This window comes from Sus scrofa, chromosome 6, assembly GCF_000003025.6.
Source record: "Sus scrofa isolate TJ Tabasco breed Duroc chromosome 6, Sscrofa11.1, whole genome shotgun sequence".
Taxonomy (NCBI): domain Eukaryota; kingdom Metazoa; phylum Chordata; class Mammalia; order Artiodactyla; family Suidae; genus Sus; species Sus scrofa.
In genome coordinates, this window is record NC_010448.4 from 43,679,150 (window position 1) to 43,693,788 (window position 14,639).

Consider the following 14,639-nt stretch of genomic DNA (forward strand, 5'->3'; position numbering starts at 1 on the left):
AATAAATAAATAAAGGTGTTGGCTAGGTTTTACCTGAATTCAGTATTCTGCATCATCTTTATTTCTAAGTTAGCAGACTTGCACCTTCAGCAGTTCAGAAGAGGTTGAGAAATGCATGTGAGCTTCCTTGAGGAAGCAGTCAGTCAAGGAGAAGACTCCCTGGGGCCCTGGAGAAATCTGTGGAAGGAACAGCAGGCCCAGCCTTCACACCACCTGGCACAGGGACAGCCCAAACATCATGGAGGCAGGATCAAGCCCCCTAAATTTTCTTTTTCCTTCTTTAAGCAGATAACCCAAAGGCGGCAGATTATTTTTCCTCACTCTGCCCAGGAAGACAAAATGGCAGCTTAAAAGTGATGGAGACTTAGTTAGACCAAACGTTCAGGTCGGGAAGAAGGGTGAATTCCACAAACACTGATTATTTATTTGCCAGATATAGGAGCTATGAAGAGGGTCATAACAAGGAATTTTCAGTGTGGCAGGGAGAAACAGTTAAATCATAATCAAGAAAAGAAAAGGGAAGGAATGGACACTTATTAGCAACCACTCAGTTGCCACTTATTTCATCACAACTAGACTGTGAGTCAGGAGTTGGAGCTGGCAGAGCAGGGAGAGGCAAGCTCTCCAACACATATGCCTAGATGCAGAGGTGAATCCAAAACATTTGTCAACAGACTGGTGAGACTATCTTGGCCAATGTGCAGTCCTGACCAGGCAGGGGGTGGGGAAGTCCACTGAGAGATAAACTTACACTTTGTTCTAAAGGATAACCACCCAATTGAAAAATGGGCAAAAGACCTGAATAGACATTTCTCCAAAGAAGATGGCCAGGAACATGAAAAAATGCTCAACATCACCGATTATTAGAGAAATGCAAATTAAAACTACCATGAGGTACCACCTCACACCAGTCAGAATGGCCATCATTAATAACTCCACAAATAACGAATGTTGGAGAGGATGTGGAGAAAAAGTAACCCTCCTGCACTGTGGTGGGAATGTAAATTGGTACAACCACTATGGAAAACAGTATGGAGGTACCTTAGAAAACTATACATAGAACTACCATATGACCCAGCAATCCCACTCTTGGGCATATATCCAGGTAACAATTTCCTTGAAAAAGACACATGCATCCGCAAGTTCATTGCAGCACTATTCACAATAGCCAAAACATGGAAACAACCCAAATGTCCATCAACAGATGCTTAGATTAAGAAGATGTGGTATATATACACAATGGAATACTACTCAGCCATAAACAAACTAATGCCATTTGCAGCAACATGGATGGAACTAGAGACTTTCATGCAAAGTGAAGTAAGTCAAAGAGAAAGACAAATACCATATGATATCACTTATACTGGAATCTAATATAAGGCACAAATGAACCTTTCCACAGAAAAGAAACTCATGGACATGGAGAACAGACTTGTGGTTGCCAAGGGGGAGGAGGAGGGAGTGGGATGGATTGGGAATTTGGGGTTAATAGATACTAACTATTGCCTTTGGAATGGATTAGCAATGAGATCCTGCTGAGTAGCACTGGAAACTATGTCTAGTCACTTATGATGGAGCATGATAATGTGAGAAAAAAGAATATATACATGTACGTGTAACTGGGTCACCTTATTGTACAGTAGAAAATTGACAGAACACTGTAAACCGGCTATAATGGAAAAAATAAAAATCATTATCAATGAAAAAAAAAAGGATAACCAGAAGTTTCTTACAGGCAAGTAACCTCTTTGGCTTTGGTTTTCCAGGAGCCTGAGCTCCTGGAGGAGATGAGTAGGGGAAAGAAGCAAAAGGGGCAAACGCTAAACCTGTGAGGATGGAGCAGGGCACAAATAGAGCACAAGTTGCCCACCTGGGGAGGGACTGAGTCAGCAGGTTCCATAAGCAGGAGGGAGAGCTAAGCCTCCATGGAGGTACCAGCTCAGTGCACCCAAGAGGCTGGAAGTTGAAACCCAGGCTCCCAGCATTTGCCGTGATCCCAGGACCAAGCTCATGACAGAAGCAGCAGTGCCACCTGCCTTCAAGGGAGCTTGGAAATGAGGCCACTGGGGTAACCAAGAGACTAAAGATGGGTCTCTTCCCCCATTGTCCAGAGGCCAAGGAAGCTTCCAGATCCTGGGAAGGAGGACACTTTATTCCCACCTCCCAGGATGAATGGGATCAAATTTCCCTCATCTCAGCCTTGTGGGAATTCAGAATTCAATTTATTTTGATTTAAAGGAAATAAAGGGAAGCTTCATTTCTCTTACACGGGGGTCTATGGACTAAGATGAATACCCTTCATAGAGGTTTCACAGCCCCCTGGTCATTTATTTATGGAGCAAAACTGGACGGGGTGAGTAGAAAAGGTGTTTAACTAGGGCTCTGGTTTTATAGCTCTCTGAGGACAGCTTCCTTCATTATACAGTATTTTCACTCCTGCTATGGGATGCCTCTGGACTGGCTGTTGGCAACACAAACTTAACAAGGACACGGGCCCTGCCATTAGGGACATCAGTCTGGAGGAAGAGGCAGATGTGCCCAAATGATTCCTGAGCTCCTTGTGGCTGAAAGAGACACAATTCAAAAGTTTGGTTTGACCCTTCTTGCTTGGTCGGTCATCAGCAACAAGGCACCACCACTCAGAGGCAGGTGTCTAAATTGTAAGCCATAAACAGACTCAAAGGTATGCCTGGATAAGTCAGTCCAATTCTGTGCTAGTTCCAGCATCTCTTATTGGGAACCATGCTCTATAAAGGCTTCTATAACCAATAAATATTGTGAAATGCATAAGGAAGTTCTAGGATCCTTCACCAACAGTGAAGCAGAGTGATAACGAGATTAGGGCCAATAAGTCTTAGTTAGGTTGCAAGACACAAATAAAATCAGTGTTCATGCAAAAGTTATGTGCTTTTAAAACTTATCTAAGATTCCTGACTCAGGAACAGCCAGATATGATTTTTATTTTCTTTGTATCAACCAGAGAGACCCAGCTGGAAATAAAACAACACTCAGATGGGATCCATCACAAAAAGTTTAATAAAGAGATTATTTACAAAGATGTGGGCAGGGCGGAGGAAAACCATAAAGGATGGAAGGTCCTATAGGGCCAGAAAGGACACACCTGCCTGAGTAAGTGAGGCAACTACAGTCTAGAGCCAGAAGCCTATGTGAAGAGGGCCATCTGACAAACGCTGTGGCTTTTAGTAGGGCACCCAGCCAGTCCAAGGCAACCTCACAGGGAGAGAGCTGAAGGAATAAATACCATGGGCCAACACTTTCCTTCCTCTGATCCTCTGCTGGGCTCCTCACTGACCCGATCCAATCAGACACAGAGGGAAAAGAACATGGTTAATGTATCACTACAGGTCTGCCACCTGGAACAAAGGTAGAAGAGGGTGAGGAGTAGATGGGAAGGGGTGGCAAACGGGAGATGTCTGACATACTCCTCCTCCAGAGCCCCCAGAGAAATGCTGGTAGGAGAATAGAAAAGGTTCAGTCCGATACTACACAGAGCATAGGAGAAGGATCACTGGTGAACCAGAGATTTCCATAAATGTTTGGTTGAAAGGAATGGACAATGTGAGTGAGCTGGGGATGTTGGGCAGAGAAAGCTGTGATTTGAACATAGGTGGGAGGCCAGAAGCTGAGTATAAAATGAGCTGTAAGAGGTTCTAGACTCAGAATTGTGAAGTTTGACAACCATGGAGTGAGAAGCAGAGCTGGCAATTGGGGGAATTAATTAAAGGGTCTATATTCTGCCATCTGCCTTCTCAACTCCAAATGTAAAAAAGCCAGCAGTCCGGGTATCCACTCTGCCCTTGAGCATATGGACATAATATCAACCTTTAAGGCAAGAGGATCTATCAAAGGTTCAGCAAGCTAAATATAAAACACTATATCTATATCTATCTATCTATCTATCTATCTATCTATCTATCTATCTATCTATATCAATCATTGTGAAATTTCAGAATACCAAGAAGAAAGATTTGAAAAGAATCCTGAAAGAAAAAAAAAAGAGTTAGTTATTTTAAAAAGAAAAAAAGAAGAGTTCCCTTGTAGTACAGCAGGTTAAGGATCCTGTGTTGTCACTGCAGCAGCTTAGGTCAATGCTATGGTGTGGGTTCAATTCTTAGCCTAGGAACTTCTGCATGCCATGCCACGAGTGCAGCAAAAAACAAAACAAAACCAAACAAAAAACAAAATCAGACTAATATTAGGTATCTCATCAGCAATACTAGATGCTTTCAGACAACAGAGCATGACCTTCAAATTGCTGAGGGATATTTGGATCTAGAATTCTATACCCAGCCAAATTATCAATCAAGTCTGTGGAGAAAACAAAAGCACTTTTTAGACATGCAACCACTCAAAGAGTTTCACTCCTATGTGCCTCTTCTGAAGAAGTTACTTAAAGAATTAACCTTATATTCAGGGGTCTAGCTAATACAGAAGAAGACATAGAACTGGGAGGGAAGGGAGGAACCAGGATGTCAGCTCCACAGCATCCAGAGATGCAACCAGCCCTTCCTGGAGCAGAAAGACAGCAGGCTTTCGAAGGGAGGTGTCTAGGGATTCCACAGGAGAGTATGACTGGGCTTTATAATAACTGAGAATATGAAAAATTCCCAGAATGCAAGGCAAAAAAAAAAGAAAGATAACTAGAAAATTTGAGGAAAAACTAACAGCTGCACCATAGAGTTATAACAACATATAAAATCAGGGCAAATTTGAGCATAAGGGAGTGGATGTGAAAAAAGAACTGAATACATTCTAAGTAATGGAGAAAATAATCTGGAAGTTATATAATGCATAAATTAATATAACAAATAAAGTATGTTTCTTCTGTCATCAAAAATTAAGGTAATCAGCAAACAGGGTGGGGAAAAGACACAAGAAAATTATGATCTAAATATAATGTAGAGGGAAACGACGTGACTGGGAGCAATCTGTTGAGTACAAGAACAAATTCTTCTGAACATTCTTCTGTGAGCAGCACAAAAGTGGGGTCCCTAGAATCACTGGGAAGGAATGTTGTCATAGTCTCTTTTTAGCTCTAAGGCAAACAACATTTACTCTTTATAATGTACATGTACTTACTGTCTAGAACTCTTGCCCAGATATCTATATGGATTATTCCCTTACCTCCTTCAGACCTTTTTACTCAAGTATCAACATTTAGAGAGAACTTTACTGACCATTCTGTCTAAATTGAAACACACACAAGTGTTTCAAACTTGTGGAATTATTTGGGCTACTGCCCAGAGGGCTCCAATTAGTGCATATTTTGTTTTTTGTTTTTCGTTTGTTTGTTTTGTTTTGTTTTAGGGCTGCACCCACAGCATATGGACGTTCCAAGGCTAGGGGTTGAATGGGAGCTATGGCTGCCAGCATACACCACAGCCATAGCCACAGCCACAGCAACTCGGGATTCTGAGCCACGTCTGAGACCTACACCACAGCTCATGACAACAATGGATCCCCAATCCACTGAGCAAGGCCAGAGATCGAACCCTCATCCTCATGGATACTAGATTATTTTCTGCTGCTCCACGACGGGGACTCCTAGTGCATATTTTGAATTGGATGCTCAGCCTGGTTTTAGAATAGAGTAGATGGCTAAACGCAATATGGCTAATATGAATAATACTCCTAGATTCGTGTCAATAATGGGGTATGGTATAGGCAGGGGGATTCATATGGTATTAATGCCAGGACTGGTATGACAATGAACACAGAGATAGACGATGTGGCGAGTCATAGTGCTTGTTTAATAAGTAATTTTAGTGCATCAGCAATTGGTTGTAGTAGGCCATGTGGACCAACAACATTTGGTTCTTTGCAGAGGTGCATATAATCTAGCACTTTTCGTTCAACTAACGTGAGGAAAGCTATAGCTAGGAGAATGGGGACAATGAATTTTAGAATGTTAATTATGAACATTTTTTTAGGGAGAGGATTTGAAGTGTTTCAAACACACACACACACACACACACACACACACACACAGTCCCTGTACCCCTTCCTAGTTTAATTTTTCTCCTAAGCACAACTATCATGGTAAATATTTTACTTCTTTATCTTGTTATTTTCTCTCTCCATCCCACCCCCCACTAGAAAGTATATTCCACAAGAGCAGGGATCTTTCTTTACTATCATATTCACTACAGCTTCCCAGAACCAAGGACAGGGGCTAGCTCATGGTAGGTCCCCAATAAATATTTGCTGCGTTAATAAATGTTGAATCAAGCCGCAGGCAAGTCACAGAAGCCATAACTGTGTTTATATGATAGAAATTAAATGTCATTATGCTTGGCAATGCAAAAATAAAGGCCCGGCCTACAGAAGTTGGGAGAGGAAAGGCAAAAAAATAAAAATGGGAGAAGGAAGGTTAAAAGTGCTAATGTTCATCTATACATTCTTTTTCTCATACTATCTTCCAGTATGTTCTATCCCAAGAGATTGGCTATAGTGCCTATATATAGTAACCTATATATTACCATAGTAACCTATATGACTAGGTTACTATGCTGTACAGCAGAAATTGGCACAACACTGTAAAGCAACTATAATTTTTTATAAGTGCTAATATTCTCCGTTTACTACGTGGATAATTAAGATGCTGTTCAGAATTGAAGAATAAGAAATAGAGGCCTAAGAAGATTATTTAAAATTACATAGGCAACAATTAAAATAAGTAAAAACAGTAAACTATAATATATTGGTTATGAGTGAACCAGAGGAGGTAAAAGACATATAAATTAAATTTCATCTAACATAGCAAAACCCACTAGATAATTCTTAAGTTGCATAATATTTTGAGTATGAAATGACCTCAGTTGTACTACTAGAAATGGTTGAACATGATTGCTATGAAATTGTGGTTTCAATACATTACATCAGACTACCACTTCTGTAGATAATAATTAAAAACTCCAGAAAAAAACGTTATAAAAACATTTGAAGGCACTGGAAAGTGACCTGAAGCAAGCATAAAGAGGAGGGGGTTCAAGCCTTGAAAGAAGGGAATTGCGCTGAGTGAGACCTATCTTCTTATAATTTTCCCCAAAGGCACTACCTAAACTATATGGGGTGCAGCAGCTAGAACCGAAACAGAAAGCCTGAATTGGCTTGAAATGTTAGAGTTTGAATTAGCCAAAGATGCTGAAAATTGAAGGGGGGAGGGAAAGCCAGATGGAAGAAAAAGAAACCACAGAATGGTGAGTCATGAAATTTGCCTATAAACTCCCCTCAAATCCTTAGCTCACCCTGAACTGTAAATGTGCAGGGAAACTCTAAGAATTCTGCTGAAAAGCTGCAGCTGAAAGAGTGGAAAAATTGAGTGAGATTTTAGCTCCCCCCCCCCACCCCCCGCAGAGGACACAGTTGAATTTAGAACTCTCTCAAGGTAGAGGGATTGGGTTGACACTGAGGCTTTCCAAAGAACGAAGTCTCAGTCAACACTGAGATAATATCAGGTGGTCTAACAATATATGCAACTGATGTTCCAGAAGGACGGGATGAGGAGCAGAAAATATTTGAAAAAATATATATAAGGCTGTTCACTGATGCCTCATAAGAAAAAATGGAGGCCACTGGACAATGGAAGGACATCTCTAAAGGGCTGAAGAAAAAGGATGCCAATACTGAATTCTATATGTTGGGAAAATATCCTCCAAAAATAGGATAAAATAAATATATTTTTAGATACATGAAAGCTAAAAGAATTTGTTATTAGACTTGTCATTAGAAATGCTAAAGGAAGTTCTTCAGGCTAAAGGAAAGTGATACCAGATGGAAACTTGAATCTAGGAAAGAACAGACAACAGTAGAAATGGTGAATAACTTCGTAAACATACAAGACTTGTGTCTTCCCATATTTGCTTTAAAACCTGACTGTTTAAAGCAAAATAATAGCACTGTAAGGTAGGGCTTATGAGGTGTGTAGAATTAAAAGACATAATAACAAGAGCATAAAGGATGGGGTGGAAAAGCAGGTAAATGGAATGGTTCTATGTTAAGGTATTGCATTTGTGAAGTGTGAAGTATGAACTGTGACGGGGGATGCATAGGGTGTGAAACGAGAAGTAACAGATGTGAACAATGGTACAAAGTAATTCTAAACAGGCTTTGATACATTAAGGCTATATGTATCCTTGTTAGCTTTAGAACAGCCACTAACATGTAATAAAAACAGGCATAAATAAGAAGTCGATAGTAGAAATAAAATAAAATCCAAAAATGTTCAATTAATCCAAAAGAAGGCAGGATAAAAGGATCAAAAGAATGAAGGCCAGGGAAGAAAACAAAAAACAAATAATAAGACAGTAGATTTAAACTCAACCACACCAATAACTGCATTATATGTAAATGCAGTATTTATTTCAATTAAACAGCTAAGAATATCAGACTACACATAAAAGCCACATTCAATTACATGTTACCAGTAAGAGATGTACTTTAAATATAAAAGAAAGCGTGATTGAAAGTAAAAGTGTAGCAAAATACACAGGCAAACAATAAGCATAAGAATGCTTCAATGGCGGAGTTCCTGTCATGGCGCAGTGGCTAACGAATCCGACTAGGAACCATGGGGTTGGTTGCAGGTTTGATCCCTGGCCTTACTCAGTGGGTTAAGAATCCGGCATTGCTGTGAGCTGTGGTGTAGGATGCAGACGCGGCTCGGCTCAGATTCCGCGTTGCTGTGGCTGTGGTGTAGGCCGGTGGCTATAGCTCTAATCTGACCCCTAGCCTGGGAACCTCCAAGTGCCACGGCAGTGGCCCAAGAAATGGCAAAAAAGACCAAAAAAAAAAAAAAAAAAAAAAAAAAAAAAAGGTAAAGAACCAAACCTCTAATGAAAACATAGGAGAAAATCTTCATAACCTTGAAGTAGACTATGATATTCTGACTAATAATAAGAAATATATATTTAGTCTTTACCCCATTTCTGACACAGAGCTCCTAAAACTCTTGGAATATTTTGTGATGAGAGATAAAGGTGCCTCTATATGTTAATGAGGTGACTTTTGGAAAGCACCTAAGGACGCTGCGAGCGGGTTGCCAGTGGAACCAACCATGTGATTAGAGGGTTGGAACTTTCAGTCCCAACCCCTGACCTCTGGGAAGGAGAGAGGGGCTGGAGGTTGCATCAGTGGCCCATAGCCAATGGTTTAATCAATTGCACCTATGTAATGAAGCCTCCATAAAAACCTTAGGGACAGGGTTTGGAGAGCTGCCAACACGTCCACATGCCACCTTGCCATGCCCGAACCCCAGGAGGACAGAGCTCCTTTGTTCAGGACCTTGCCCTGTTATTTCTCTTCATTTGACTGTTGATTCATATGCTTTAATGCCCTTTGTAAAACAAACAAAAAAAAACAACCAGTAATATAGTGAGTAAATGGGTTTCCTGAGTTCCATGAGCCACTCTAACAAATTAATCATACCCAAGGAAAGGGTTGTGGGAACTTCCAATCTGTAACTGGTCTGGTCAGAAGCACAGGCAACAACCTGGGCTTGCAATTGGCACCTTAGGCGGAGGGCGGGCTTGTGGGACTAGGCTCTTAACCTGTGCAATTTGACCCTATCTCTCAATAGACAGTGTCAAAATTGAGTTGATTATAGGACGCCAGTTGGTGTAGGCACATTGTTTGTTGGTGTGGCAAACACTGCCTCCCCCAGTGTTGGAACTGGGCCTGCAAACCTAAAATAGGCAAAGATTTCTAGGACAGAGTACAAAAAGCATCAACTATAAAAGAAAAAAATCGATAACATGCATTTCATCAAAATGAAAAATCTCTGCCAACCAAGACTGAATGTTTTGAGATTGAGAACAAGATAAGGATGTCTACTCTTAGCATTTCTAGTCACCATTGTACTAGAGCTTCTGGCCAGGGAAATAAGGCAGGAAACAGAAATAAAAGGTATCCACCCTGAAAAGGCAGAACTACAACTATCTTTATTCTCAGACAACATAATTATATATATTATATATAATCTCATATATACGAAAATTTTTTTTAATTCTTTAAAAAGAGGACTACAACTAGTAAGTGAGTATAGCAAATTGGCAGGATAGAAGATCAACGCACAGAAATGAATTGTACTTCTCTGTGCTAGCAATGAATATCTGAAATGAAATTAAGAGAGCAGCTCCATTCACAATAATATCAAAAAGAACAAAATACTTAGAAATAAGTTTAACAAAAGCAGTGTAAGACTTATACTCTGAAACTATAAAACGCTGTTGAAAAAATTAAAGATCTAAACAAATGGAGAGACATTACACTTTCATAGATTGAGAGACTCAATATTGTTTAAGACGGCAATTTTCTGCCAACTGATCTGCTATCAAAATCCCAGCTGGGCGCTTTTTTTTTTGTTTTGTTTTTGTTTTTTTGTGGTGGTGGGGAGAGGGCAGAAACTGACAAGCTGATCTAAAACTCATACAGAAATGCAGAATGACAAGAAATAGCTGAAACAATCTGGAAAAAGAATGAAGCTGGAAGACTTATACAGCCCAACTTCAAAACTTATTACAAAGCTCCCATAATCAAGACAGTGCAATACTGGCTTAAGGACAGACATTTAGGTCAATGGAAGAGAACCGATACTCCAAAAATAAGCCCTGACATTCACAGACAACTGATTTTTGAGAAGCACACCAAGATGATTCAATGGGGGAAAGAACAATATTTTCAACAAATGGCGCTAGGACAACTGGATAGCCACATGCAAAGGGATATATTTGGACGCTTACCTCACACCATACACAAAATATAACTCAGAATGCATCAAGACTTAAATGTAAAGATTAAAACTATAAAACTCTTAGAAGACAGCAGAGGAGTAAATATTAGTGACCTTGGTTAGGCAATGATTTCTTAGGTAAGATATTAAAAGCATAAGAGATAAGAAGAAAAAAAAAACTAAGTTGGACTTCACTACTCCCTTTAGTGGATCTAAAATATAACCATATTTATAACTATTTCATCTTTTTTGAAACAATAGTAAACAAAATCTCTACACTGATCACTGAAGACTCTGTCCCTGGACCTGGTGGTCCAGTGCTTGGGCTTGGCAGGTAAATGATACCTTTCCAAACAGGAGATTTTGTCTCATCTTCTGTCTTCCATGAAGTCGTGACAGCAAGGAGCTTGGGCTTGATTATTATAACCATAATCAGTGGTTATTTTAACAGTCACTATGCATAAAAGAAAAGAATACATATATGCATAACTGAATATATGTATTGCTGTACACGTGAAACACACAACATTGAAAATCAACTAGGCATTCCCGTGGTGGCTCAGCAGAAAGGAATCTGACTAGCATCCATGAGGACACAGGTTCGATCCCTGGCCTCACTCAGTGCGTTAAGGATCCGGTGCTGCCATGAGCTGTCGTGTAGGTCACAGACACGGCTCAGATCTAGCGTTGTGTGGCTGTGGTGTAGGCCAGCGCCTACAGCTCCAATTTGACCCCTATCCTGGGAACCTCTATTTGCTGTGGGTGTGGCCCTAAAAAGACAAAAAAGAAAAAAAAAAGAAAAAAAAAAAAGAAAATCAACTACACTTCAATGAAAAAATAAATTTAAAAAAACCCAGCAACAGTGACAATGGTGACAAGAAGGTCATGAGGGCATTTTCTGGGTGATAAAAATGACCCGTATCTTGAGCATGGTGGTAGTCACAAACCATACCAATTAATCAATCTATTTGAAGACTTTTCAACTGTGCATTTCAATGTATGTAAATTTTACCTCGATAAAAATTTTGTTTTATAAAGTGATCGCTCTGAGGAGCAACATGAGAGGAAGAGAAGATAAGCCCAGTGCTGTGCTTTTCATTGCAAGCCCTTCAGGACTTCTTGAAATTTGTAAAAGCATGTGTATGAATTACTTGAAATTCTTTAAGTTCTGAAAAATGAAACACATGAAATGTGAAGCTCCTTACTGTCATGACTTCATGGAAGACAGAAGATGAGACAAAATCTCCTGTTTGGAAGGGTATCATTTACCTGCCAAGCCCAAGCACTGGTCAGAGAGAGAGACCACCAGGTCCAGGGACAGAGTCTTCCGTCAAAAGCCACGTTCTTGAAAGCCCCAGTAGAAACGCAATAGCAGTCGTGTATTCCCTGTTGTGCGGCTACCATACCAAACAGGCAAACTCTAAAAAAATGAAAGTCGGAATTTCAAAAGCTTCCATTTTCTTAAATGCTAACGCTTATTTGCATATCAAAATTGCCTCAGGACAGTAAGCAGACTTAGGAAATTAAGGAATTACATTTGAAGGGAGAGAAAGAAGTAGGACAAATGTGTGAAAGTATAGAGCACCCCTACCCCCACCCCATCACCGAAAAGCTGGTTTCAAGTTTAAATCAACCACCCAGCAACATTCGTAAATAAAAAGAAAGACTTAAAGTGTCATGGCTGTTGCATTTTGATAATACTGTTACAACCAATTTATTTACTAACTCAAATGACAAACAAATCCTTCATTTACAAAGACATATCTATACAGTATTACTCCCCCTAGTGGATCTAAAAAATAACTATTGTTACAATGATTTCATCTTTGTTGGAACAATGGTAAAAGAAATTTTCCTAACAATCACTCTAATCGGTGGTTATATGCATGATCACCACAGTGAATTAATTTTGCTTTCCTGTACAGTATGCCTTCTTCCCTATCCTCTCCTCTAAGAAAAAGGTACTTAACATTTACCTGAATAATTAACCACTCAGAAATCAGAATATGATAGACATTTCAGACATTACGGACAAGGATAAAAATCTGAAAACTACTGAAGGTTGTATGATATTCAGCATAAATCATAAATATTCAAAGAATTTCACAGTCACTTTTTGAGTAAAGCACAACTTAAAGAGCCATTTCAACAGCCTATGCACCCACATGTCCCTGCAAAGTGTTCAAAACTGGGTTAGCAATCATTTTTTAATGGGTAATAATTCAAGTTTCACATCTACTTATTTTTCCAAAGTAAAATTTCACATGGAACCTAATTATTCATTAGACCCTCAAATCTCAAATACTGTTCAGAAGTTTTTGGTAAACATTTTGTCATGCCATGATTACATTTTGCATTTGGGGACATATACATAACATATAAGTAATAAAATGACATGTTTTTGTTGGTATGACTTACAAAACAGAGTTCGATGCAACTCAATTAGTCAGTCACAGCTGCCACTACTAGGGAAAGGAGCAAAGATAATGACATTCAGTTGAGCTGATCTTGTAGCCGAACCTAAGTGAAATTTTAATAACTAGACAGCAAGCCCTGTGATTAGATGACTTGGGATGAGTTTTACTATTACAAATAACGGAATGGAGTTTCACATATCTTTTCAAAATGAAGAATTCGAAGTGGCAACACATCTTAAAAGTGCGGGAACTTACAGAAGTGAATGTAGGTAAAATATGGATGACAAGGCGTCCCGTGCTTAGGAAGTGACATTGAATGGCAGGCAAAGAGATACATTTTCCCACCAAAATCGAATGCCACTACCATCTACAACCCTACGGAGACTCAGCTACCTAAAATGGAAATGAAAATATAATGTATGGAAATATTCTCTTAGAAAAACTCCTTAAGGCTTCACATGTATTAATGTATTAGTTTGCAAACATTAAGATCAAAGCCAAAGCAACAAATACATCCTAAAAAGTTTTTCGTCAGATTTTTATTAACGGTATACAAGTAGCAGGGCATAAAAAATTAATAGGCTCAAGCCTTGAAATGTCAAACCCAATGATCTCTAGCCAGGCTTACCTCCTTTGCTTTTTGTTTCAGTCTTGCTGGCTCTGGGTCTTCTTGCCTTGAGCGACTCTACATGGTTACAAAGAGGAGAAAGAAAGGTTAACAGATGGTTTAAGAGCCCCTCATCTGTTGCAGTCAGTTAAAAAATAGCAAAGGAAGGAGAACAGGATCCAAGGTGTCACAAACGCAAGGCCTAAATTCATAGATGTGTAATTTCAAGCCTTTAGGCTTACCCAATTAGCTGTTAAATATTCAGTTTTAAATAAAATCTACTGTAGGTTTAAAAAAAACCAACCCACTTTACTTATGATATTGTGAACACATCAGTTTAAAAATAAGTTTCTGCTCCTTTGTTAAGTATTGAAAATGCCGTACACTGAGTCCTTTCCCATTCATTAGGGCCCCTGTAGAATTTGATGCTCTCAAACTTTTCTTTCCAGGAAGCCCAACTCATCTGATAGAGAAGCAGCTACTACACAGCAAAGAAAGAAGCATGCATAATGCACAAGTTCCTTCTTCCTAGATCCCAAAATATCATGTGGTTCCAAACTTTCTGTCCCCAAATCTCTTGGACAATGAAATCAGTCCTTAACTGCTAACCCATCTCTGCACGTCTATCAGAGAAAAAGGCCAGCAGCATAAGGCAAGACTCCCTCCTTCCATGCTGGTTAGCCTGTGCTGACATACTTAGGGCTTAAAGTGAAGAAGAAAACAAAAATTGTAAACCTTTGATGTGAAATTCCAAAAGGGAAAATTTGCCTGGTCCAAAACTATATTTATTAGCAACACATTTGAAACAAATGGAAGAATGACATGCTACAGGCAAAACGCACCCACTGAAACAGAGAACAGCGGC

At 39.5% G+C, this 14,639-nt stretch overlaps 1 protein-coding gene across 13 annotated transcripts in view; it reads right to left on the minus strand.

Moving 5' to 3' along the window:
- Positions 1-14,639, minus strand: part of LOC100623157 — a 267,694-nt gene that overhangs the window by 131,264 nt on the left and 121,791 nt on the right. For 12 of the 13 annotated variants that reach the window (XR_002344634.1, XR_002344636.1, XR_002344635.1 and 9 more), the window contains one exon: positions 13,796-13,852. Coding sequence is in view for 7 of the 13 variants with exons in the window: in XM_021094309.1 (XP_020949968.1) it covers positions 13,796-13,852 (57 nt within the window). In the remaining 6 variants the exon portion in view is untranslated. Of the gene's footprint in view, positions 1-13,168; positions 13,216-13,795; positions 13,853-14,639 lie in introns of all 13 variants that reach the window. The other variant, XM_021094304.1, reaches the window with a different exon arrangement.